The following is a 27,834-nucleotide window of genomic DNA, read 5'->3' as shown; positions in this document are numbered from 1 at the left end:
TTCGTTTTTGTATTTTAATGCCTTACAGTGTGAGCAAACCAAGTTCATAGAACCAATAACAACACATTGGTAGTTACTGTAGTCAATTGACACATCGTAACTGAAAGCAGCTCGATTCAAACTTGCGCGATTATTAGTTGAATGTCGCGCTCGCGCTTCACGCGTTTGTGATATCCGAATTCTTTCACGTTCATTTCCGTCGTCACGTTCTTGTGCAGTACGATTAGATCGGTAATTAGCTTGGTTTATAGCATTTCTGGTTCTTCTACCTAAATTGCTTCGTCTTATAGGAGGCATATCAAATATAAATTATTTTTTCACTAATCACGAACTAAACAAACACTAACTAACTAAACACTCTGCACAAAACACGATATACGAATTTGTTTCGTGTATCACTTGACAATTCATCTGTCATCTGTCAAAAGTCATCTGTAACAGACAACTTTTTTTTTTAAATTTGATATGACTTGAACTCAAATCCTTTTAAGCCGTACGAATTGTTTTATTTATTTAAAATTTGAATTAAATTTTAAACAAATAAAAAATTTTAAATAAATAAAACAATTCGTACGGATTAAAAGGATTTGAGTTCAAGTCATATCAAATTTAAAAAAAAAAAGTTGTCTGTTACAGATGACTTTTGACAGATGACAGATGAATTGTCAACTGATACACGAAACAAATTCAAACAAAAAGGGCTATTTTTAGGGTTTTTCCAGCAATAATTCTAATTTTTCTCGCCGTAAAAACCATCCCTGAACTTCAACGAACATTTTAAAAAAAGATTTGGCCAAATTGGTCCAGGCGTTGTTGAGTTATGCGCTTAGGAACATATTTTGCGATTCATTTTTATATATAAGATTAATTCCTCATTTTCTGTTGAGCTGTTAATTCTCCCGTGGGTCATAAGACAAAACAGCAGTAAGAAAACCGGAGCCATAGAAGGCAAATTTAAGATAAGCTATCTGCAAGTGTGAGATCATGGAATTAATAAGCAAAAAACAAGGCAATTTTATTTGAAATTTGGCCAATGAAATTATTCTGTTAATCAGCCTGGTGTATTTATTGTTTTTGCACTATATATTTTGGGTGATGAATGTGGTTAATATATAAAAACTAAAAGCAGTTGAAATGAAACTAACTATAAAATTTCCATATACAGGACACACAGGACAGATAAAAAAAATTATGAATTATTAACAGTAAATTTATAAATATCTTAAAACATTGATAAATACTAGAACGTTATGATGATTGTAGTAAGATATGGGACCATATGACATTTTATTGTTTGAACTTTGTATTAACTATCTTGATTATTTACTTTTTGAATCTATGTTTTCATCTTTTAATTAATGTTATATATTCAATACATTTACGTATTTTATATTGAAAATACCGCAAGTTTTAGGAGTTTTAGTAACTTTATTAATTTAATACAATGTTATCGAATTTCGGCCAAGGGGTTATCACTAGTATAAATAAATGTTTAAAAATATGTATGTATCTCAAACTAGAAATGTATCGAATGGCGTGTTGTTAAATTATAATAAAACAAATAAAATGAAAAATTCAGTCTTTATTTATAGAAAAAGACAATTGGATACAATAATTAAAACGACGTTTGAAGAAATCTATATCCAATTAAGAGATAAATGTAAAAAAGTAAAACTACCTAAAACAACGCCTTAACTACTAACTTTCAATTTTAAATAATATTCTCTTCTTGACTAGTGACTGACACTCTAAATTTAAATTTTTTAAAAGGCACCATTTTGCAAATAGAGTTATCGACAGAATTTCTTCAGATTGCCAATTACGACCGACCTGCTTATTGATATATCCGACTTAAAATAAATATAAGTAAAATGCAAAAAGATCGAATTCTATATCCAGTTTTCCTTTTATTGGCAGTTGAAGTCATCCCCGGCCGGTTCCTCTTCCGCTTCGTAATCGTCTTCCGCAGTCGCTTCTTGATATTGTTGATATTCAGACACCAGATCGTTCATGTTCGATTCGGCTTCTGTGAATTCCATCTCGTCCATTCCTTCTCCGGTGTACCAATGTAAGAATGCTTTACGTCTGAACATGGCTGCGAATTGCTCTGAGATCCTCTTGAAGAGTTCTTGGATTGCAGTTGTGTTTCCTACGATAAATGATGTTGTTAATATATGAATTCCGAGGAATATACTTATAAAGAGTATTTGCATGGAAAAACTCAAAAATCACTTTTGATTTATCTATTGGTTTATCTAAATATTTGATAATTGAATTAGTCACTCCGAAAGAGCTAACCAAAGTTATTAAAACTGACATTAATTTCAGTAAATCACCAGGCTATGATTTAATAACAGGAGAATTACTGCAAGAACTACAAAGAAAGGGAATTATAAAACTCATCAACTAGATCAACACAGCATTTATATTAAAACATATCTCAAGCATTTGGAAGATCGAGGAAATTATAATGATCCCAAAACCTGGAAAGTCACCAAACGAAACAAAAGCGTATATACCTATATCACTGCTGCCAGCAATATCTAAGGTTCTTTAAAAAATACTGTTGAAAAGACCAAACCGATCATAGAGAGAAGAAACCTAATATCAACACACCAATTTGGGTTTATTAACAAACGTTCACCAGGTCCACAGAAAAACAGATGTTATTGAAAAAGCTTACTAAAGTAAAAAAGTATGCTCAGATATATACTGAAAGGTATCGATGAGATTTGGCATGAAGGCCTTGTTCATAAACTATAGATAATGTTACCAAAACAACACACCGAACTACTAAAATCGTACATTACAGCTAGAATGTTTAGACTTAAACAAGAAGAAGCTTACACTATAATAAGAGAAGCTGAAGCAGGTGTACCACAAGCGTGTACAAAATAAAGTGTACTGGGGCAAATGCTTTATCTACTCTACAGTTGTGATATACCACAAATGGAGAATATTACGATGGCTACATTTGCTGATGATACTGCGATTATAGCTGTCGGATACAATTGAGAAGAAGCCACACTAAAAGTTATATTTACGACTCGTTTAATATAACATAGAAAAGAAAGAGTAGATGGAAAAGAGAATTTGGGGCACTTTTCCTCTTCAGAAATGTTAACAAATCACTCAGAGGCTATTAGATAGGCCGAAAACGTTTGAAAATGCGGAAGTTCAGGAGTTGTTGGATGAAAACGCGATACAAACTCAAAAACAGCTGACAGAAAAGTTGTATGTGGGTCGAGCCACCCAAGTTTTGATAATTCGATTCGAAAATTAAGTCAAGGAGATCAATCTTAAAACGATAGATCAACTTGAGGAACAAGCTGGAAATTTTACGAGCCTAAAGCAAAAAGAAAAGCCATAGGAAGATAGCAAGGAACTAAGGATCCTGCAGATAAGACAACATTTAATAATAAAACATAAAGGCTTAGACGAGAAATCCAAAAGCTAAAGGAAAATTCAATAAACACCTGTATTCAAGAACTATCAGCATATCTAGAGGCCAATTACTCATTTTAGAGATCAATCAAAAAAAAACTAAAAGGCATATAACAAATATACCACCTAGAAGAATCAACAACGGACCATGGGCCAGAGACAATAAACAAAGACATACCAAAAAGACAATAAACATAAAAGCACAAATTATCACACCTGTAACCCCGAGATAACTAACCAATGAGATTAGAATAAGCTTTAGCCCAAAGTTCAGCATTTAATCACTGGCCAAATTTTAAATCTTTTAGACAGATTTAAATCTGTTTTATAAATATGTGCCTGCATATTGGAAAGTTGCGGAAGTAATAATTATCATACCAACGCCTGGTAAACAATCTAATGATGGGAAATCGTATAGACCTATATCTCTAATGAGAATTCTGTCGAAACTTTTCCAGAAAATATTACTCAAGAGAATAAGTCCAATAATAAAACAAAGCAATCTAATTACGCACTCTCAGTTTAGATTCCGATAAAACCTTCAATAATCGACCAGCTCCAGAAACAAAAAGAAGAATATTCTGAACTAAAAGAAATATAAACTGGAGTGACTCAAAACAGCCTCCTGGGACCTATCCTCTATCTCTTTTATACTAGTTATTTATTTGATGAAGACGCGGCATTGCTAGCAGTGGGTAAAAACCAACAAATAGATTACGGGAAGAGAGCGATAAAGTAATAGACAGGACCAAACAATGGAGAATAAAATTAAATGAACTAAAATCTATTCCTAATAATTTTATTAACAAGAAACTAAACAACCCACTAGGCTTGAAATTGAATGGTGCTATAGTACCATATATAAATAGTGCTAAATATTTAGATATAACATTAGATGTCAAATTAAAATTGAATTAAATAATAAATTAACCGAACACATATAATATAAACAATTATATTGGCTCCTTAGAAGAAGATTCAAAATGCCAATTCACTATAAGATACTGACCTAAAATCAGATATATAACTCAATATAGTTATATGGTACAGAAAATGTAAAGAAAATTTAAGTATTCCAGAATAAGCACTGCAATGATGATTTGCATCGTGATCTAGAAATTCCTACAGTCGAAGAAGAAATTAAAAGGTCCGCTAAGAAATACGAAGCGAGGCTACAACTCCATGAAAACCCACCGACATTTCAGCAACCGCATGGTGTGTTCGTCGACTAAAATCCCAAGCTAACCAAATCAATGTTACCACCTGAAGAAGCCATTTTTCTGTCTAGTGAACCTACACCGACATTTCAGCAACTGCATGGTGTGTTCGTCGACTAAAATCCCAAGCTAACCAAAAATCAATGTTACCACTTGAAGAAGCCATTTTTCTGTCTAGTGAACCTAGTGTAGTATCTCATATGATGATCTGCTGAAACCTGGACAAAATATTAGTATATATATGATCGAGGGATATGACAAGGTGTATTGTAAACAGAAGGCCTTATAGCGACACCGGTCAAAGAAGTGTCAAAGTGTGGTCAAAGATGGGAAGTTTTCCTGACTGTCTCCAGCCGACTACCACCTTCTCGCATTGATGAGGCTAGCGCTTCGCCCATTTTGAAGAAGCATTAAAACATGGCTTGAAAAATGATTAGAGAAACTGTTCTTTTGGAATGGTATCCAGAAACTGCTTGAGAAACGGGCAAAATGTTTAATACTTTGAATAAATCAAGATAAAAGTGCGTAAAATAAAATTATATGTATACCTATAAATGTGGATGACATTTTCAATCCAACCGGTGGGATATCGCAAACAGCTGTTTTCACGTTATTCGGTATCCATTCGACGAAGTAACTGCTGTTCTTATTCTGGACGGCCAACATTTGTTCATCGACTTCTTTCATGGACATTCTACCTCTAAATACGGCGGCGACTGTCAGATATCTGCCGTGTCGGGGATCGCAAGCCGCCATCATATTTTTAGCATCAAACATCTGTTGTGTCAGCTCCGGAACTGTTAAGGCTCGGTACTGCTGACTGCCCCTCGAGGTGAGCGGCGCGAACCCGGGCATGAAAAAGTGCAGACGAGGAAAGGGAACCATGTTGACGGCCAGTTTTCTAAGATCGGCATTCAATTGTCCGGGGAAACGGAGACAGGTTGTTACTCCAGACATCGTAAGCGACACTAGATGGTTCAAATCGCTGTAGCTGGGATTGGGTACCTTCAGAGTTCTGAAGCATATGTCGTAGAGCGCCTCGTTGTCGATACAATATGTCTCGTCCGTGTTTTCGACCAACTGATGAACCGACAACGTGGCGTTATATGGTTCCACCACAGTGTCGGACACTTTGGGACTGGGCATCACCGAGTAAGTGTTCATTATACGGTCCGGATATTCCTCCCTGATCTTGGAAATCAACAACGTACCCATACCGGAACCAGTACCGCCGCCAAGAGAATGCGTCAACTGAAATCCCTGCAGGCAGTCACAGTTCTCGGCTTCCTTTCGAACCACGTCCAGGACGGCATCGACTAGTTCAGCTCCCTCTGTGTAGTGACCTTTGGCCCAGTTATTGCCGGCCCCAGATTGGCCGAATACGAAATTGTCCGGTCTGAATAATTTGCCGTATGGACCCGATCGCACTGCGTCCATGGTGCCGGGTTCCAGGTCGAGAAGAATGGCCCTCGGGACGTACTTTCCTCCATTTGTACTTGATGCAACTAGAACAAGAAAATCTTATTAAATAAATGCGAAATATTTTTCTCAGGTGTACCGGAAACTCATTACCGTTTTCTCTAACAGATGTCGTTAAACTTAAGCGTGCAATGTTATGATTTTACCTATAACAGGTCAATTGAAAAGTCCTCGGCCTGACCCATAAGGGGCGCTACTATTCCAATCCATATATTTTTAGTTAGCCCTAATCCCTAACAGATGCGTGTATAAATTTGACAGCTGTCGTATTATTACTTTGTGAATTATAGCATTTTGAGTGAAGCAACTTTTGTTATTATGAAAAAAGATGGATAAAAAGGAATTTCGCGTGGTGATAAAATATTGATTTTTGAAGGGAAAAAATACAGTTGAAGGAAAAACTTGGCTTCATGCCGAGTTTCCGGACACCGACTCAGGAAAATCAATCTTTAAGGATTGGTATGCTAAGTTTAGACGTGGTGAAATGAACACCGAAGACGGTGAATGCAGTGGACGCCCAAATAAGGTTGTTACCGACAAAAACACTTAAAAACTCAACAAAATGATTTGGAATGACCGTAAATTGAAATTGAATAAACAGCAGACACTCTAAAGATATCAACTAAATGTGTACATCATATCATTCACGAATATTTGTGTATGAAAAAGCTCTGTGCAAAGTTGATGCCGCGCGAGTTCACTTTTGATCAAAACCAACGACGAGTTAATGATTCGGAGCAGTGTTTGAAGATGATCAAGCGTAATAAACCCGAGTTTTTGCATCGATATGTGACAATGGATGAAACATGGCTTCATCGACTCCGAAGTCCAATCGACAGTCATCTGAGTGGACTGCACACGATGATCCCGCACCAAAGCGGGATGCACATGGCATAATTTACAATGACTACCTTGAGAAAGGAAGGACCATCAACAGCGATTATTACTTAGCGTTATTGGAGCGTCTGAAGGACGAAATCGCCGAAAAACGCCCACATTTGAAGAAAAAGAAAGTGCTGCTTCACCAAGACATTGCACTGTGTCACAACTCAGTGGAAACGATGGCAAAAATCCATGAATGGGCTTCGAATTGCTGTCTCGTCCACCGTATTCTCTGGACCAGGCCTCTAGTGACTATTTCCTGTTCTCAGATATCAAAAAAATGCTCGCCGGGAAGAAATTTTCCTAGAGGTGATAGCCGAAACTGAGGCCTATTTTGAAGCAAAGGATAAATCCTACTACAAATATGGTATCGAAAAGTTGGAGGGTCGCTATAATCAGTGTATCATCCTTGAAGGGAATTATGTTGAATAAAAAAAATTATTTTGTCAAAAAAATGTGTTTTACTATGGTAGGCCGGGGACTTTTCATGTGACCTCTTAAATCAAAACAATGGCAAAACCACATGAACTGAACTTCAAATTCTTCCCATATCCACCGTTTTCGCCAGATCTCAAAAAATGCACCGGTAAAGAAATTTCGTTCGAATGATGAGGTTATCTCTGAAACTGAAGCCTATTTTGAGGCTAAAGATACATTGTTCTACAAAATGTGGCTTTTGATTGAGATTACGTTAATGAATGAAGCCAATTTTCAACAAAAAAATGCGTTTTCTTTGTTTCGCCCGAGACTTTTCAGTCCATGCGTTAGGAATTTAGTTGTTAGACGCGATTTTAGACGATTTTCTATAATTTTTTCGTATATCTTCATGTCTGTGCAAAACATATTAATGCCTTTTTATACAACAGTACAATATTTGCTAATCCTACAACCCAGTTCTTCTTTAAACGCTCTATTGTAGATTTACACTAATAATTCAACCTTGTCATCAATCTTTCAGCACTTCCAGTACTTGATCTGATATTTTCCGTTCTTCAGATTTTTCAGTACAGGCGTTAGTTCTTCAATTTTCATAGTGCTCTCAGTTTCTTTTCTTGTGGCTCGCTATATTTTTTCTTATGTTCCTTCCTGCGGACAAAACAATTCCTTAAAGTATTCTTTTCATCACACCGTTATTTCCTTATATTCACTTTCTTATATTCCGGGTTTTCACAAAAGTTGTGTAATTAATACAACTCTAATAAATTATAAATATGTACATGATATGAAGTATTATACTATTTCCGATAGAAAATACTATTTTATTTAATCATATGTTTGTGTGATTCATTTATAACAACGAAATAATATTTCTGTGTCTCTCGAGCAGCAACATCTGGAAACCTTTTCATCTCTGTGTAACATGATAGTACCACAATTTGACGATAATTTTAGAAACCATATGATCTTATTATAGTAACGATAAACTTGTCACAGACTTTTTTAAACGTTCTACTGTTCTCTGAAATTCAGATAATTTTGTTTTGTATTACAGAAAATATCCGAGACAAAATAAGTTACAATCAGAGTTAATAATTCGCAATTAAAAGTCGAATACTTCTTAGATACGTAATTTGAAATTGGTATTTCAATTACCTGACGCTGATGTATTTTGTAGTTGGTATTTCAAATAATTACAACTTCAAAAAACCAAGTATTGAAACCAAATGTTACAGTTTTATACTACATTCGATACAATAATTGTTTTGAGAAAAACTTATTTGAGAGGAGACTATAAATCTTTTCTAGTCACAAAGGAAAATGGCTATAATACAGGATGTTTCCGATGGAAGAGTCTACTTGGGATAAAGTCAGCGGTAATCTGTTTAACTGTCGCCGCCCTGGCAACTGACCTGTTGGAAATTGTTACACGAGAGGCCGGATTTTGAAGTACGAGAAATTGGTCGTGGGTTTTTGAATTATTGTTTTGCTCGGGATGAAACTAACCGATGGGCAAGTCCCATGTTTCGATTCGTGACTCTTTGGCGGTGATCGTTTTTCGCACCCTATAAAGTTGGCAGGATGCTCATTTTCGCAGTTGGAACACTTAGCTGGCATTTTTCCATGCTTTTTAAAGGATCTGAACTCATGGTGACCGGCGCATTTCATGCATTTTGGTGGAGCTCGACATTTCCTGCAGGAATGTCCGCACACCTGGCAGTTTAAGTATTGGACCGTCAGTCCGGTGCTTCTTTGGGATTTCACTGTTACTCTCTGGTACAGCAGATATTCAGTTTTGAATATGTAATGCTCGTATCTGGATACTATGACCTGTGTGAGTGGGATGGCGGCTTTTATACTCCATATCTTTACGAGGTGTGGATGGAGACCCTTTTCCTCGAATGCTTCTCTAATTTGGTCGTCTGTTATGCCATTGAGTTGACTTTCCCGTAAAGATGCGAAGAAGGGAAAATAATACTTACTCTCCTCCAGGATCTTGGTTACCAATCTGCATTCCTCAGCAGTTTTGGGATAAAATACCACTCCCTTGGGTCTTGTCCTCATGTTGCCGAATTCGATGGTACTCTTTTAAAATATACGGACGAGTTTCATATATTTGGTTTGGTCCCGAAGTACTATCGACGCGTTTCTTCCTTCCTTCTTTTGTGGCCTGGGTTAGAGTGTTTGTAGTTTCGACAGTTTGTTGTTTTTTCCATATCCTCCTCACTACATGAGGAAATAGTAGAGTTTACCTCACTTTTCCTTGTCTGTGGTCCTTGTAGGAAGTTTTGTGTTTATTAGTCCGTTTTTGTTTTTGTTTTCTCACATAAGCGCATCGTTATGGGCCTATATTTGCTGTTCATACCATGGAGGGCTTTTGTCCTTCCGTCCCTCCGTATAACATCATCATTAAATATTTGATTTGGAGTTGTAGTGCTTCATTGATCATTCTGCTTTGATTTCGGTTTCCATATTGCATTGCGATTCGGCCTTTTTTGAATCATCAATTTGGGTGACTTGTTCACTAGGCCTTTCTTGAATAAACATTCGCCGCTAACCAGGTATATTGGAGTACCGAGACTTTATTGGGATGGCGATCGGAGCTCCCGACACGTCCGGTTACTTCGAGCGCTCGACCTCGACTATTAAAAAATGAACATCGATACATATCGATATTTTATCGGAACCCCTACTTCGAAATACTTAAAACAACGGCCGGTGTTAAACTAAAATAATATGAGCCGGTCAAGAATAGAACAATGCGAATCGCTTCCAAAATAAATTCAGCGGAAATGCAGACGACGTCTGAATCATTTTAATTTACATTCAACAACATTTTCACAGCCTTATTATAGACAATTAACAACAATAAACAGGAAGGTATCGAATGACGACCCAATGGAAGACGAGCTCCGGAAATTTTTCTTTTCCTGACAATTCGAAGAAAAATGTGTTGCTCAATGTCATAGCATAACGTAGCATAGGTATATAACCGTATTGCGTATTAATCTGTTAATAAAATATCAAATACAAGCCGGAGATGATTCATATTTTGATATCTATGATTTATATTTTGACGACCGATTAACTTAATTATTAATCAAATATTGTGGTCTAATTTAGTAGACCTAAGGGCGATTATTAGTTAAAACCAATTAAAGATCTGAAATGAACCGTTAGACAATCTTATTAACGAATTTTTTCAATGTAAAGGTAACGTAAGTAAAAATTTCTACGAGATATTATGATATTTTTCCCTCAAATATGTATATCTAAAAGTTATTTCTAAAAGTTTATTTAAGCTTTTGTTCTTTAATAATTTCGAGTACATGTTATGTAACTTTAACTTTTGTTACTGTGCAATACTCTCAAACAAAAATAAGTAATAGTTCAATTGAAAAGTCCTCGGCCCAACACATAGATGGCATTCATATATTTTTTAGTTAGCCATGGCTCTCAAAAGATGCCTGTATAAATTTGACAGCTGTCGGATCATTAGTTTGTGAATTATAACATTTTGAGTGAAGCAACTTTTGTTATTGTGGAAAAAATGGATAAAAAGGAATTTCGCGTGTTGATAACATATTGCTTTTTGAAGGAAAGAAATACAGTTGAAGCAAAAATTTGGCTTGGTGTCGAGTTTCCGGGCACTGCCCTAGGAAAATCAACCATCAAGGATTGATATGCTAAGTTTAGACGTGGTGAAATGAGCACCGAAGACGATGAACGCAGACTCCCAAAAGAGGTTGTTACAGACGAAAACATTTAAAAAATCCAAAAAATGATTTTGAATGACCTTAAATACAAATTGAATGAAATAGCCGACACTCTAAAGATATCAACTGAACGTGTACATCATATCATTCACGAATATTTGGGTATGAGAAAGCTCTGTGCAAAGTGGGTGCCGCACCAGCTCACATTTGACTAAAAACAATGACGAGTTGATGACTCTGAGCAGTGTTTGAAGATGATCAAGCATAATAAACCAGAGTTTTGCGTCGATATATGACAATGGATGAAACATGGCTTCATCATTTCACCCCGAAGTCCAATCAACAGTCATCCGACACGTAAGAGTCGGCTGGTAAGGTTATGGTGTCTGTATTTTGGGATGCGTATGGAATAATTTTCACTGACTACCTTGAAAAAGGAAGGACCATCAACCGCGACTATTACATGGCGTTATTGGACCGTTTAAAGGACGAAATCGCCGAAAACGGCCGCATTTGAAGAAAAAGAAAGTGCTGGTTCATCAAGACAATGCACCGTGTCACAAGTTAGTGAAAACTATGGCAAAAATCTATGAATTGGGCTTCGAATTGCTTCCAGATCTACCGTATTCTCCAGATCTGCTTATTATTGTCTTCTTTAAAATAGTAAAATAAGCAAAGTGTATCTATATGTTTAGCTCAATAAAGTCGCTTATCAGTATTCCGCAAGGCGGCGTAGAAGTCACTTGGTGCTTCACTCTGTACAAATAATCACCAATAATAATAAATCGGTGAGTTCAATTCGAAGAATATGAAACTAACATTAGAAAAGATTTCTATACCACGTTATAAATATTTTAATGCTATGGCTGTTAGATGATTAACTTAACACCACTTACAATAAACCCGTCGAAGAAATCTTTATCTAATTGTGAACGAAATATTCATCAGACCGAGAACAAAACAAAAAGCACAACAAAATCAATTTACATACCTGTAGCTTCATTGTAGTATACATTTATCCTTTCTAATTGTAAATCGCTGTCGCCGGTATAGATGCCGCTGGGATCGATGCCGTGTTCTTCAGAGATAACTTCCCAGAACTGCAAAATAACATTTGTTCGTTAATGGACCGCAACTGTCTTGCATTAATTATTATATAGGAACAAATTAAGATTTCGATTCTTTTTCACGCTTGGATTGATTTCTACGTTTGATTGGTAACATTCCCGTTATAAAATAATTTAGACAGTTGATCCTTTAAGATGCGTTTAAAAAGTACTGGACCAAAAATATCCATTGTGATTTAATAAACAAGCAATTGGAGATAATAATTCATCAAGCTTAAACTTGTCCTTGTCCCATTTTTTCAATGGTCCAGCTAATTTTAAAAAATTAACATCCATAACAGCTCCATCAGCCCCGGGAATGTCAAGGAAATGCCAGAAAATGCTGGCCAATAGAAAAAACAACATGAACGTTAAAAAACTATTTTTAGGGCGTCGAAAAATTAATTATCCAAGTATTAATAAACCTTTTGAAGATCCTGATTGTCTCGCTCAGTTGGTAAATTTCATCAAGCTGTTTTGAAAATCCAATGTCAGAACTGATTATCGAAAAATAAAGGTGTAAACGAAATTGCTCAAGTCATAGATTTGATAAGACTGAATCATTTGATTTGATTGGTCAAGATAATTTGAATCAAAAACAGACTAATCAATACCTTCCACAACAGGACGGTTGTTGCTAAATCTACCAAGAAAGGGAATTATAAAGTTTAAAAAAGTAAAGCCTATAGACATGTCATTGCTATCGGTAACAGCTAAGGTAACTGAAAAACTTCTGTTGAAAATAATAAAATTAGTTATAAACAGGAGAAACCTAATACAAATACACTAACAGATCAACTGGAAAGTCCCCGGCCGGACACATAGATGGCGCTACCAGAATAAAATTCATACGTTTTTTGGTTAGCCCTAACCCTCAAAAGATGCGTGTATAATTTTGACAGCTGTCGGATCATTAGTTTGTGAATTATAGTATTTTGAGTGAAGCAATTTTTGTTCTTGTGAAAACAATGGATAAAAAGGCGTAAAAGGCGCGGTGAATTTCGCGTATTGATAAAATATTGTTTTTTGAAGGGAGAAAATACAGTTGAAGCAAAAACTTGCCTTGACTGAAAATTAAGACGCAGTGAAATGAGCACCGAAGACGGTGAACGCAGTGGGCGGCCAAAAGATGTTGTTACCGACGAAAACATTTAAAAAATCAACAAAATTATTTTGAATGACCGTAAATTGAAGTTGAATGAAATAGCAGATACTTTAAAGATACATATCATTCACAAATATTTTTGGATATGAGAAAGCTATGTGCAAAGCGGGTGCCGCGCGAGCTCACTTTTGACCAAAAACAACGACAAGTTGATGATTCGGAGCATTGTTTGAAGATGATCAACTGTTATAAACCCAAGTTTTTGCGTCGATATGTGCCAGTGGATGAAACATATCTCCATCATTTCACTCCGAAGTCCGAGTCCGACGGTCATCCGAGTGGACTGCACACGATGAATTCGCTCCAAAGCGTGGGAAAAAGAGCAGTTGACTACCTTGAAAAAGGAAGGACCATCAACAGCGACAATTTCATAGCGTTACTGGACCGTTTGAAGGACGAAATCGCTGAAAATCGGCCGCATTTGAAGAAAAAGAGAGTGCTGCTTCACCAAACCAATGCACCGTGTCACAAGTCAGTATCCGTATTCTCCAGATCTAAAAAGAATGCTCGCTGGGAAGAAAATTTCGTCAAATGAAGAGGTGATCGCCGAAACTGAGGCCTATTTTGAGGCAAAGGACAAATCGTACTACAAAAATGGTATCGAAAAGTTGGAGGGTCACTATAATCAGTGTATCATCCTTCAAGGGAATTATGTTGACTAAAAAAAAATTAATTTTACCAAAAAGTGTGTTTTACTATGGTAGGCCGGGGACTTTTCAGCTCACCTGTAATTTTGGGTTTACTAACAATCATTCATATTTTTATGCTTTTGGGTTTATTAACAAACATATATTTATTCATTATTAAACCTTATTAAACAGAAGTATTAAATTAAATTCTACAAAATACTTTGTTTCCCAATTTTGTACTTATAGGACGGCCTCCGTATAATTTAATATACACTTTTGTGAGTCACATTTATCTACTTGTTTTTTATTCCATTTTCAACAAAGCTTCGCTTAAAAGTCGACCTCTGAGAAAGGACTGCTAAATTACTAATACATTCTAAGAAGTGCAGGTCGATTTTTCATTACCATTATACCATAATGTATTTTTTATGAATCGTTATAATATTTTCATGGGGATAATATTGAATTATATTATGTTGCAATAGGTATTTGCTAAATTAAATCCATATAATCAATAAATAAGCAAATATATAATAATAATACCGTGTAACATTTTTTTTGTTCCATAACAAATTTTTTTTGTTAAATTGTACCTGCTGAACACAAAAACTTATTAACGATTTTTTGTATGACGTACCATTTTAGAGTTGTGATAAATTAAAGTACTATAAATAAATAAAGACAGTATGAACATTTTAAATCATATTTACTGAACTGTTATTAACTTTATAAAAAATAGTAATGTATACAATGAATCAAACTAGCTCAGGTTTAAGTGGTCGAAAGTGACGAACTTTTCCTTTTGTTAACAGGAGAATACGCATTTCATTAACCACTCAGAATTCTCACAAAGTGAGGGATAACAGTTACCATTGAACTTGATTTTATTGTATATATCTATCTACTCGACCTTCTTCAATTGTTATATAATTGACCATTATTGTCGATGCGACCGAGGTCAAACCTATGGATACGAGTCGATTTATATAATCTTATTGTTTATTCTAGTAAGATTTTAAGCAAATGTAGTACGGATAGTGATAAGTCTGTATATGTTTATATATACATACATGTCAACAATTTATTCGGAGAAATGTATTAATATGATTGACACGAATCATCAATGGATATGCATAAAGGTTTATAGCATTAACTTCCTCGTTAATTTTTCCACCTAAACAATAAAAAGATAAACAAGATGAAAATAAATTACTTGTATAAAAAAAATTTATCCTGTTTCTGAATTTTTTGTGTTTTAGTGTTTAAATGATATAAAAACGTTGATTAGCTAGGAGCCTCCAACTATTGTAATTACAATTTTATTAACAGTTGATACATTATAATAGGTAGGGCAAAAGTCTCGCTACCATTATGTGTGAAGACGTCCAAATTTTATTATGGAGAAATATACGTTACAAGAACGTTTACATGCGAATTTTTGACAGTACGGTACGACAGCAGACCGGCCTCGTTCTGGAAGACAACGGACCTCTCGTTACCCTGAAAATGTTGCGATAATGTTGCAGAGTCTCCAGAGACATCAATTCGGAGACGTGGTTCCCAGTTACACATTTCTGCACTCCGTTTAAGGCGAATTTTTAAAATGGATTTAAAAATGTTCCCATACAAAATTCACTTAGTTCAAAAATTCTTATCGGGAGATCTTGGTCAACGAGTTAAGTACAGTAATGTAATCCTAAAGCCGTCTGGTGAAATTGAAGATTTTTCATCTAAATTGATAATGAGCGATGAAGCCCATTTTCTTCTTAGTGGCGATGTCAATAAACAGTCGGTTTTGGGGAACACAGAATCCTCAATTAATTCATGAAATATCATTGCATCCCCTAAAAACAACTGTATGGTGTGGTATTCATGCTGGAAACATCATTGGTCCCTACTTGTTGAAAATGACCAAGGTGTTGCAGTTACTATTACTGCTGAACCGTATCAAGACATGATTCGAAATTTTCTTGTACCTGAAATGGAAGAGTAAGGACTATTCAACAATTCAATTATTGAATGACGTTTCTCCATGAAGACTAATTTGGCGAAGTGGCGATTTAGCATGACCAGCCAGATCTCCGGATTTAACAGCACCGGAGTCTTTCTTACTATTTTTTTTTTAATCAAAAGCTTTTGTGAATAATCCTCTAACTATTCAACATCTTAGAGACAATATTCATTAAGAAATTGAAGAAATTCAGCCTGATATGTTGCAGGATGTCATGAAAAATGCCTGAAAAAGAGCCGAAAGTTTCATAGCAAATTGCGGTCACCTTTAAGACGATATAATTTTTCAATTAAAACGAATGAAAAATGTAAAGACCAAGTGATCTTTTTATGAAAACCCAACTTACTTATCTTTTCTTTGAGCAATGTTATAGGCAATCAAAATTGTAGCGGGACTTTTACCCCACGTTCTATCTTCCTAAGTTCTCTCCGGATAGCATCTGGTCTAATTTAACAATAATAAAGTATATGCCGTTTTGTAATCTCTTAGAAATTGTGTGAACCAACTGGACCAACTTGTTATGATTTTATAATGACTAGTGCATGTGACGAATAGTCTATTTCAGCGTCACACTCGAACGTGACATGATTATCTTATTGCATGCTCTCTATATCTGCACGTGTGTTTGCAATTTACTTTTTTACTTTAATACTATAGTAGAATGAAGAGGGATCAGAACAAGTTTTAAGTAAATAGAAGAAATGTCAACATGAGTCAGTTATGATCCAAATCATGTTTAAAGTTTCGTTTTTAGATGCCGCGGTTTAGCTATATCTTCGAAAGTCATTTCCTCTGTATTGCTGTTTATTAAATGGATTCATTTGAAATCATCTTCATACTGAAGCCTTACTGGCAATATCCACCTTTTAGTATATGTCATTTCGTCGAAGAGAGAACAATTCTTTTCATTGCGTCAAGAGTTTTAAAAAGTTTTAATTTCTTACGTTCTTATCGACTACAATTGATGCGTTTGAACAGAGCATTGCGCGAAAAACAGACACTAGCAAAAACGCAACAATGTTATCCTTCAGCATGACAAGACACAACTATATAATGCAAAACCGATGGAAACATACTAGGAAACATTAAAATGGGAATTACTATACCATCCGCTGTATTTTCCAGACTCTGATCCTTCTGATTACAACTTGTTGCGAGTTATAAGCCGTACTTCTCTGAGCAACCCTTCATTTCTTATGAAGATGCCAAAAAGATAAGTCGATTTGAAGATGACCTCAAAAGATACATAGTTTTTTGGATATGGAATCCGTAAATTTGTCTGAAAAGTGGTAAATATAGCCGACTAACTTTTCACAACAAAGATTCAAATTAAAAAAAGAAACATTTAACACCATATGCCTGATATTAAAAATATTGTGAAGTATTGAACGAGCCAGTTTAATTTATTTCCAACAAAATCTGACAATTTATTCAGTTGAAAAGACAAATGGCGCCAAACGACGAATAATTTATCAAGTGCGAGACATGTCTGGATTCTCGGACTTCTATTAGCCTTTCATTTACGAGTTTTTTATGAGTGGAAACATGCAAAATCACCCATGGATAATAACCAGGGAGAGGGTTGTTGTAGACATGTAGGAGACCTACTGACGCCACGGCTTCGATCGATTATTTATTAACCATATACTGTCCAATTTAGTTTAACAGCTTTAATAAAAATAGAAAGAAACGGAGACAAGAGACAGAGAAGAAATAATGACATCTCAAGTTCTACTGAATCGACTTTCTTGAAATTTTATGTGAGCCTTCTATTGTATCAAAATAATATTTGGATTTTTAGAATTTCTTGCATATAAATAATAAAAGTAGCTTTTTTTTCGAACAAACGTAATTTGGTTAAAATATTGTTTGGCTCTTTTTAACTTTATACGATCGCAGTACTCAACTAGATTTGTTTGGTTTCAGATTACAATCATGTCATGATGGAGTGCCATTTTTGAGACCCCTACACTTCAACCTGTATTTTTTTCATTTATGTATTTATTCTTTTGTATATTCTTTAAACATTAATAAACATCTAGTAAGAAATGGATGGTTAAAATAATGTTTTTGAAAAATATTTAATATAAATAAAAATATCTAAATTAAATATTATATATATATATATATATATATATATATATATATATATATATATATATATATATATTATAGTCGATAATGTTTATCAAATTCCTTTCTAGGATTTAAAGAAAAAAAACTGAATGATAAAAGTGCGTTACACGAAGGCGTAAGGGAGATAATTTTTTGAAGGAAACAAAAACAGATAAAAACATATATGTTCATCATGTGATAAACAGTATTTAGTAGCTTACACGAAAATGTTATGCATGGCAATTACGATACTTAGCGTTATAATAATATTTATATATTTGTTTTCCAATATTGCCTAACATATGTGCTAACACATGAACTGAAAAATCCATGGCGTAACAAAGAAAACGCGTTTTTCTTTTGTTCAAAATTGGCTTTATTCATCAACGTGATCTCCATTAAAAGCCACACAATAATTTCAACAACTCTTGTGGAACGATTTATCTGTCAATATCAATAAATGTCTTACCGATGAGCATCCAATAATACTATATAATATTCAGTGTTGATGATATTTCCCTTCTCAAGCTCTTCACAAACTTTCAAGCCGATTGTTGTGCATTCGGGTGCTTTGAACGAGGTTTACAAATACAGCTCAGAATCATCAACACGTTCTTGTTTTTGGTCCACAGTCAGCACACGCGGCACGCACTTTGAACAGAGTTTTCTCATATTTAAATGCTCACGCGTTATAAAACCAACACGTTCTTTTAATACTTTTCCGATGTTAGCTAACTCACGTAACTTCACTTTTCCATCATTCAAAACGATTTTGTGGAATTTGTTTGTTTTCTGGTGTTACTATCTCATTTGGAAGTCCACAGCGTTTTGCCATCATCGATGTCTCTAGGAACACGTTTGAAGTCAGCAATCCAACTGATTATTGTTGTTTCTGATGGAGCGAAGTCCTCATAACACTTTCCAAGCCATTGCTTGAACGATATTTTCCCCATCAAGAAGTAGCGTAAAATTTAAATAAGAAATTGTTTTTGATTCATTGTTTTGAAAATAACAAAAATAGTGTCCACAAGAATATAAAAAAGAAAAGTAACTTATACTTATTTTGTAAGTACTATTGACATTTATTATTGATTTATATCTAGCACTTGTGAATCGATGATTTAATAGGCGCATTTAATAAAATACAGTATATTTAAAAATAAATAGAATTTTATCAACTATAGTTAGGAAAATATCGTTCATATTCGAGTATAATTATACCAATACCGTAATGCCCTTATAGTACAGCTGGAGATGATAACTTCTAACTGTTTCATATATTATATTTCAGTGTAGTTACTGTAAATTATATTGTTTTACATAGGGTTTCTAAGTAATTTTTTTGCTGTGACACATTTATAAAGTACTGGAAATTTAAAAAATGGAAATGATTAAGAAATAAAAGCACTTGATAATATCTGACGTCAATATAGCACATCATTCCTAGCTTGTTCTATAAAAACTTGTACTAGCAGCACGCTTTTTAAAATTTTCCATACTTTCTCCAACTATTAATACAATCTAAGTTTCGTCTAATCCTAGAAAATGCGTTAAACTACTGAAGTTGGTGCTTAAAATATTAGTAGAGGACTTGACACAATTATACAAGTATTTGTAATTTTTGTAGAAGTTCTCCGATAAACAAACAGATACACTGAGTCAATTCTTTATCTTATAAGAGGTTAATTGAAAAGTCCTTGGCCTACCACATTAAAACATTTTTTTTGGCAAAATTAGTTTTTTTATTCAACATAATTCTTTTCAAGGGTAGTACATTGGTCATAGAGACCCTTCAACTTTTCAATACCATTTTTGTAGTACGATCTGTCCTTTGCTTCAAAACAGGTTTCAGTTTCGGCTACGACCTCATCATTCGACAAGAATTTCTTCCCAGCGAGGATTCTTTTGAGATCTGAGAACACGAAATAATCGCTGGGGGCTAGACCTGGAGAATACAGTGGATAAAGAAGCAATTCGTAGCCCAATTCGTGACTTTTGACATTGTCTTGGTGAAGCAGCTAATTCTAATAGCATCATCTATGTGTCAGGCTGGGGACTTTTCAATTGACCTGTTATTTATGCCCATTTATTATCTCTAATCAACATGCTGTTGCTGAATGACGTTGGAATTACAGATAAATAAGCTATAAACCACATAAAATCAATAAAAACTATTTAGTCAGTTTCAATAACAATAAGGAAGGAAAACGGAAAACCACATACAATTACGATGTCGGTTACAATATGCAATAGTTTATGGCCATAAATTGTTTAAGATCTGATTTCATTTTATATGACCACTAATAGAAGACATCTAAATATTATGACGTTTTTAATATTCTCTAAGCTACAGCAAAAACGACAAAAAATATTAAACCGACAATAAACTGCATAAAAGCAAGTAATACATTTTTTAAATATCTCTCACACAGTTTGGCACAAAAAATTAAAACATATTATAACGTGCATGTATAAAATCATACTCAAGGTTATGTACAGACATGATATTTCAGTTCATTTACACGAACAGGTTAAATTACGGTGTGTATTTTAGAAGGTGGTGTTATTTCTAGATTTCACGGTTGCATTCATGCAGAACACTGATCTCAAAACGATGTAATTTGGTTATTTTCAATAAATAAACTTGAGTTAATTAAACAAATACAGATCAAGCAAAAATTTGTGTTTTAAATTTTTGTTTTACTTTTTAATAATTATATTGTTACTAGTTGTTTCAGATTAACCTACGATTTGTAGTTATAATAACTTAAATCTAAATATAGAACCAGGAGGACCCATCGGCCCTAGTCTCTGGTAAAATAATTTTTATACATGTCACTGCTGTATTTTTATTAAATGCACCTCACTGCACAACACTACACAACATCAGACGGTTTGATTCTCTTGAATCTGTGTCCTGCTCTGGTGGTATCCAAAAGATACAATACTTCAATATTCTCATGAGAATAATGTCTTTCCTCATGCCCCCTTGCAATTCTCTTGATTTCTTGACTGACTGTGGGTATCTGAAGGTCTCGATAGTCAGTCTTATAGTATTTGGGTGCGGCCACAATACTTCTCATGACTTTGTTCTGAAAAATTTGTATCTCGTTTATCTTTACAGAACATCCCCATAATTGAACTCGGTATATCCATATAGGTTTAAGTATTTGTTTATATAACAGCAATTTATTATGTACTGATAATTGTGATTTTCTTCCCTGTAGCCAATACATTTTCTTATATTTCAGTTCCAGTTCTTTTCTTTTCTTCTTTATATGTTCCTTTTAGCGAAGTTTTGCATGAAGTTTCATTCTGAGATATTTGTCGTTGTTGCTATATGGAATGATAGTATGATTTAATGTTATTGGTACTTGTATGGTCTGATTGTAGATGAACTGCACATGCACAGATTTACTTTCGTTAGTTTTGATTTTCCAAGCTTGTGTCCAATTATTTATATTGTCACTTGCCTGTTGTAATTTTCGTGTGGCTTCTTCACTATTGTCACCGACAGCTATAATCACAGTATAATGAAAGAACTTTCAGTATTTTAACCAAACTAAACGAGTTTAATTTTACCGTTGGTAGCAGGAGCTTCAATTATGCCCAATAAGATGACAATCGAGGCATAATCCGATAAAATCGACGTAGCTTTCTGGACAGTAGAGAAGCTCGAATAGAACACATATAAAACTGAGGAAGGACTACAATATGATGCTGGGATAGCTGATTAATTAGCAAGTTCTCTAAGTTAAGTAATTACTGCCGTAAACTTACATCTAATGCTACTCTAACTTTCAAACGAGTTTTTCTCTAAAATATTTTTCGAATTTTTGTACATTGTAGCTCATAGAGTTGTTATCCAATAGTTATGAAATCTTACACATATCTGCTTTATACATTTAGTTGATTTGTGAGCTACTTACTAAGAAATATTTTCATATCTACTATTTTTTACTGCCTGTAAATATAAAAAATTGGTAAAAAATCATACTAGAAGAATTTTACATTCCGAAAAACATCTAAATTTTCGTTTTTCCCTTTTTAATGTTAGGTCACAAATTCAGAACCTGTATGAAAACTCACAACGCGCGGCAGCCTATATCTTCATTGTGTGATAAAAAATTGTTTATAAACACTAAATTACATGCGCAATATATTCTCGAAATATAAATAAAATGCATTTATTCTAAATTGGCTAAAAAATTCACAAAAATGACTCGAAATACGCCGTCCTGCGCCTATTTCGCCCCTTACGGTGGATCTTTCGATCCGTACAAGACTCGTCGGCATACCATCGGCGCTAGAAATCCAAAAATAATAACCATCCACTCGATGAAGACGTGACTCTCGTAATGGGTGCTTGGAGACAACCAGAAATAACGCCAGTATGGCCTTTTATTTTTATTAGCGCGCCTCCTACAGAAATAGAATTAAAAAAATGTCATGCTATTTTAAAGGGGCGAAGACATACAGCTGGAAAAGACGCCAAGAAGACCACAGTCGTGTCCAAATTTAGAGGCCGAAAGAATGTATCAAGATATATACGAGGAAAGTGGCAGACTATGATGTGTAATTTAGTTTCGTTTATTAATAATCCCTATTTCTAAACAATTAGAATTTGTCGTAATCAATATATTAAACATTATATTTAAGTAAATTTAATGTTGTATAAAATTAGTTATATACAACTTTTAAAATATATTTTTTGTCTTTTCAAACAAACTCGTAGTTGATTATTGTTTTTAGTGATTGATAATAGATTAGGGCGAGGGGCCAATCAGTTCTTTTTCATTTTTTCAAATATTAACCCTTTAAGAATATATCCTTAAGGGGATTTTTTAGAATTTCAATTATTTTTGGAGATACAAAAGTTTTACTGACTTGGCATCTAAAATGGCGTAATTTTAATGCGTTTTTACTTGAAATTTAGTGTAAGCCTTTTTTATACCCTAAGTGATTTTTGGTTTTTTTTTAACTTTCTGAAATATCAAACTGACAATGATTTTTGGCGTAATTTGGTTCCTTTAGATGGAGAATTTTCTTTCTTTCTTGGCTTCATTTTATTAGCAAGGTTGCAATAATGTTCAGTTCATTGTCCTTTTTGGATTCTTTTATATATTCTTTAAGCACAAATAATTATCAAAAAATAACATGAATGGTGAAACGGAAATATTTTTCTAATTTGAACAAATAAACTACATGTAATATTTTAGTAATACAAAAAAAAGATGATAGAAGGTCATTTAGGGTTTCACATTGCTTTCTTGTTTCCGAAAACAGCAAAAATAGCTTTTATAGTAATTAGGATAATTGAGAGCGCTTAAGTGAACGCCAGTTTTAGAGTTCGTAGCTTTTGTCACTAATATTTCAATATGTAGTCGGAAAAGGCGATAAATTACTTTAAATGTTAAGGTGTAGGGAACAAAATATCGACCAAAAATAATGTTGAACTATTGACCGGATAACAGAAGAAGTTCGATACTTGAGATAGATTTGAATTTTCAGTGAAAAATTCTATTGACTGAGTTTTCATTTATGAGCAGCTGAATGGTTTAACCGGATTGATATCAACATCTGAATCAATGTTCTATGATATTGATTGACAATAACTACGCATTATCGCATATACCACAAGTACTTATCTAGTACACACCACAAGGATCATTGAAATGATATTCAATGATTCATATCATCATAGCAATAACAGTATTTAAGTAATTTCCACTTAATTAAATAATTAGTTATTTAATATTATTTTAAGATCACTACATATAACAGCCGAATGTCCAAAAATAGAAAAATGTTCTACCCAATGTCTGTAATGCTCCATGACTAAGTTCGTTGACTTCCAATTTATTAAAAGGAAACGACATTAGACGTTCAATCGATTCTTTCCGATAATTGTAGAAAAAACAGACAGATATATTCATGCTTGAATGATGAATACCGTAACTTTTATATTATCCTACGGTTTGCTAGACTACCAAATATAAAAAAACCGTTTTTTAAGGTGTAAAGTAGGGCTCATAATATAGCTGACTTTTAAAAATTAATCGGTATTTCACTTAACTGACGTTGACCTGTTTTGTAGTTATTATTAGACCACACTGGATCTACGATTATATAGTGCAAGTTATGATAAGTAAATAAAAATTAAACGACTCTCCCAACCATATTCGAATTACAAAATGAATAGGAGTAGAACCGCAAGTTACAAAAAAGATCATATAAGGCCAGTGAGTGCAGGAGTAGGTATAATAGTGGTAGTAATAGAAGTAAAATAAGAATATGTATGAATTGTAATAGAAAATGATGATCAAAGCTTGCTTAAAATAGTTGAAATGCTGTATTTTCAACAAATAACTAAAAATTATTAATTTCCGTTCTATAACGTTAATTGGTTCTATTTCAATTGTTTTTATATCATTTCTTAATAATGGAGATAGTTATTTTTTTAACTTAAAAATTATACTATAACCATATCAGCGTAAAATTACCTTTCTTATTACGAAAACACAATAATTACTATATACAGTGGTCTAATATGTTTTACTTAGTAATATAATTTTGAAAGTTCAAAAATAATAATACAAAAAGAGTAACAAATTATGAACAATTTTTATAACACACAAATAATTATAACTTGATCTACTAATAATTATAATATCAACCTCTTCGGCAAAGGTATAACATTGTAAGGTTGTGAGGCCACACAAGATGGATGCAGAAAACAAGCATATCAACGCACAAACATATCAACTAATATAGTCTAATGGAATTTGAACAGAAGCTTGTAATTCAAAATGTACGGCTATTATTATGATGTGGCACAGTTGGTCTACTAATATTTCTGTGGTGGTATGTCAAAACTCGACAAATTAAAAGAGCTTAAAATCAACACAAACAATGTAAAAATATCTGACCATTTTATTTAGTATTTAGTAAAAACATTAACATTGTTAAAGAAACGGTTTAACACGGTTTAAGAAAATCTAAGTAAGTAAGTAAGTAATCTTTGCTAAAAAGTAAAATATCGATATTTTAAAACATATTCGATAATTTTCTTCACTATAATTATGCAATTCTTGACACTTCGGTTTACGAGTATTTACCATCTTATTTTACATTATTAAATAAAAATCTACATAATTTTAGTGAAACGAAGAAATGTTATATGTTAATTAGCTCGAGTTATCCGAATAATTAAAATAATACCCAATTATTGGCTAAATTTCTAATGGTTACTATATCTGTGACCCACTATCGACCGCCAGGTTTATTTTAGTTTAATTAATGTCATTTTTTTCCTGAAATCTGGAGTATCATTATCATTAATTAATTTATAATGAATAGCTGTACGGCATTTGTTTTAGTGCTTCAACGTTGCCAAGCAGAGCGGAAATGATTGTCTTTAATGGATATACTTTTTGAGCACAATTTTACAGTTGGAAACGTTTTTCATTGTTACGATGAACCCGCATCGTTTTTTTTATGTTTAAATAATCATACTACTTCAAAATATATGGTATTAACTGTTATAAACGGATTGATAATATATATCATTGAATTATATATTAAACCTTTAATTCGTTTTGTATATATTGATAGTTGTGGTAAATAAGTTATAAATATTTATCAAGATTAAGGCTTATATGATAAATCACTAATGTAATTTTATTTTAAAGGAAAAAAATCGATTTTTTTAACAAATGTAATCTGCCAAGCAATATTTTTTTCACCAAATTACGGCTATTCGAAAAAGCGATAATTCTTAATGTCATTTTCGATATTTTAAAACAAGAAATATACAAATTTTATTATAGCATACTGTGATGCGATAGAAGAATAATTCGGGAATTAGAATTTAAGATATCTTAAGATAACTAAAACAGATGCAACTTCTAAAATAATTTGAATTTTGAAAAATTCTCTTGAGGGTTAATTCTTGAAAGGTTAATCTATGAAAATATTTTAAAAAATATTGATTTTTTTACATATCAGACTTAAATATCCCCTTAATTCTAATTTATCACTTAAGTAATTATTAGATTCCATTTATTAATTGAAATAATTTTTTTCCACCACTAAAATTACATGAATTATTCTGCTATAACTTACTCGATACAGATTTTTTGAATACGAAGAACGAACAAAACAATTTAAAATAAATTTATCCCAACGAAAACAAAGGAAAAGAGTTCACGCTCGGTTGCTTGATAAAAAAAAACGCAATGCCGAAAATACGAGACGAAAGCTATAATTGTCAACGTCCTTTATGCGAGTTCCTCTGTTATTTTATAAGATAATTTAAGAGCATTAAACATTAAGATCTTCACGGCAGAGGTCGGGGACGAAACTTTTTGGGAGCTTCCATTCATTACTGCGTTAATTGAAATTAATCGTATGAATCACTTATGAAAATGGTAATGGTAAATGGGAAATGGGAAAATTATTTCCATAAATGTGAAATCAATAGGCAGTGAACCATCTAAAATTGTAACTATAATCACTGCATATTTTATGAAACGATCGAAAGCTTTTCGATTATTGATGGGTCAGGTCCGAAGGAGACTGAAACCTTACAATTAATGAAGTTTTTCCGCATCGGTCATTGGCCACGAATCGATGGATTTTATAGGGGATTAAGGAAAATATACGTATTTGAAAATGTTAAAATAAAAAATATTTTCTTCAGAACTATTCGGTTAGAGTTTGCCTTATTGTTTTAGTGAATATATATTAAAATTATCACGTACCTTGGCTCCAACTTGATTACCACATTGACCGGCTTGTAAATGCACAATTTCCCTCATGACTGATATCTGATCGATGGACTGGCTCTCCAAGAAGTTGACTGCTGGACTTCACCGCTCGAAGTGTACTGTGCGGATAGGAAGAAGTCGTCGTCGACGCCAAGGCGGTTTACGCCGGCAGAGCGACGTTGTCAATTTTAAGGAGTTATACAACAAGTCGAGGAATATATGAGTCATCCGGGTGTCCCGACTTATATTTATTAACGGCGTATTTTAGGTTAATTAGCTCGATTAAAGGATGTTAAAATTAAACATTCTATCGCCTTCGGTTAGGATGTTTGTACTTTATTATAAGAGCAGGGCAGAGCGTGGTTGGACGTTTCGAAGTTTTAAAATTGTTAATCATCAGGTGTACCGGAAAGTGATTACCAGTTTCCCGAAAAAAAAAAACATAATTTTCAAGAAGATGGAAAAATTTATTTATTCGAAATATTGGTAATTTGATTGCGTACATCTTGCCCATCTTTCAAGAAATTGATGGATGCCAGCCATTTAATAACTTCTTCCAAATTGGCGAAGTGCTACTCTTTAAGTGCGTGTTCCATTGTTGCGAAAAGATTATAGTCGGACGAGGCAAGATCTGGAGGTTTCCTTGGCCGGTTTTGCTTTATGAGACGGCGCGTTATCGTGATGTAAAGTCATTTTACCGTATCTTCGTGTCCATTTTGGACGTTTCTCGATCAAAGCGCGGTTCAATTTGATCATTTATTATCTGTGGCGATCACTATTAACTGTTTCAACAGTTCGTAATACACCACACCACGCCACGATCTCATCAAACACACGTGCGATCTTCCTTTGTCCAATAAGATT

At 33.7% G+C, this 27,834-nt stretch overlaps 2 protein-coding genes across 2 annotated transcripts; both read right to left on the bottom strand.

The window, feature by feature from the left end:
* Positions 1-1,567: 1,567 nt before the first annotated feature.
* Positions 1,568-27,834, bottom strand: LOC143201176 (tubulin beta-4B chain). Its single transcript, XM_076412075.1, has 4 exons — positions 26,965-27,834; positions 12,168-12,276; positions 5,210-6,166; positions 1,568-2,149 (listed from the first exon to the last, which is right to left on the bottom strand). Exons 1-4 carry the CDS (start codon positions 27,019-27,021, stop codon positions 1,908-1,910), a joined length of 1,365 nt encoding a protein of 454 aa, XP_076268190.1. The 5' UTR covers positions 27,022-27,834; the 3' UTR covers positions 1,568-1,907.
* Positions 21,375-26,586, bottom strand: LOC143201056 (uncharacterized). Its single transcript, XM_076411903.1, has 4 exons — positions 26,531-26,586; positions 22,463-22,624; positions 21,785-21,876; positions 21,375-21,719 (listed from the first exon to the last, which is right to left on the bottom strand). Exons 1-4 carry the CDS (start codon positions 26,584-26,586, stop codon positions 21,490-21,492), a joined length of 540 nt encoding a protein of 179 aa, XP_076268018.1. The 3' UTR covers positions 21,375-21,489.

Source organism: Rhynchophorus ferrugineus, unplaced genomic scaffold (assembly GCF_030347505.1).
Source record: "Rhynchophorus ferrugineus isolate W39M unplaced genomic scaffold, kcgeb_rfMv2 rfM8, whole genome shotgun sequence".
In the NCBI taxonomy this organism is placed as follows: Eukaryota; Metazoa; Arthropoda; class Insecta; order Coleoptera; family Curculionidae; genus Rhynchophorus; species Rhynchophorus ferrugineus.
This window is presented reverse-complemented; position numbering and strand designations above follow the sequence as displayed.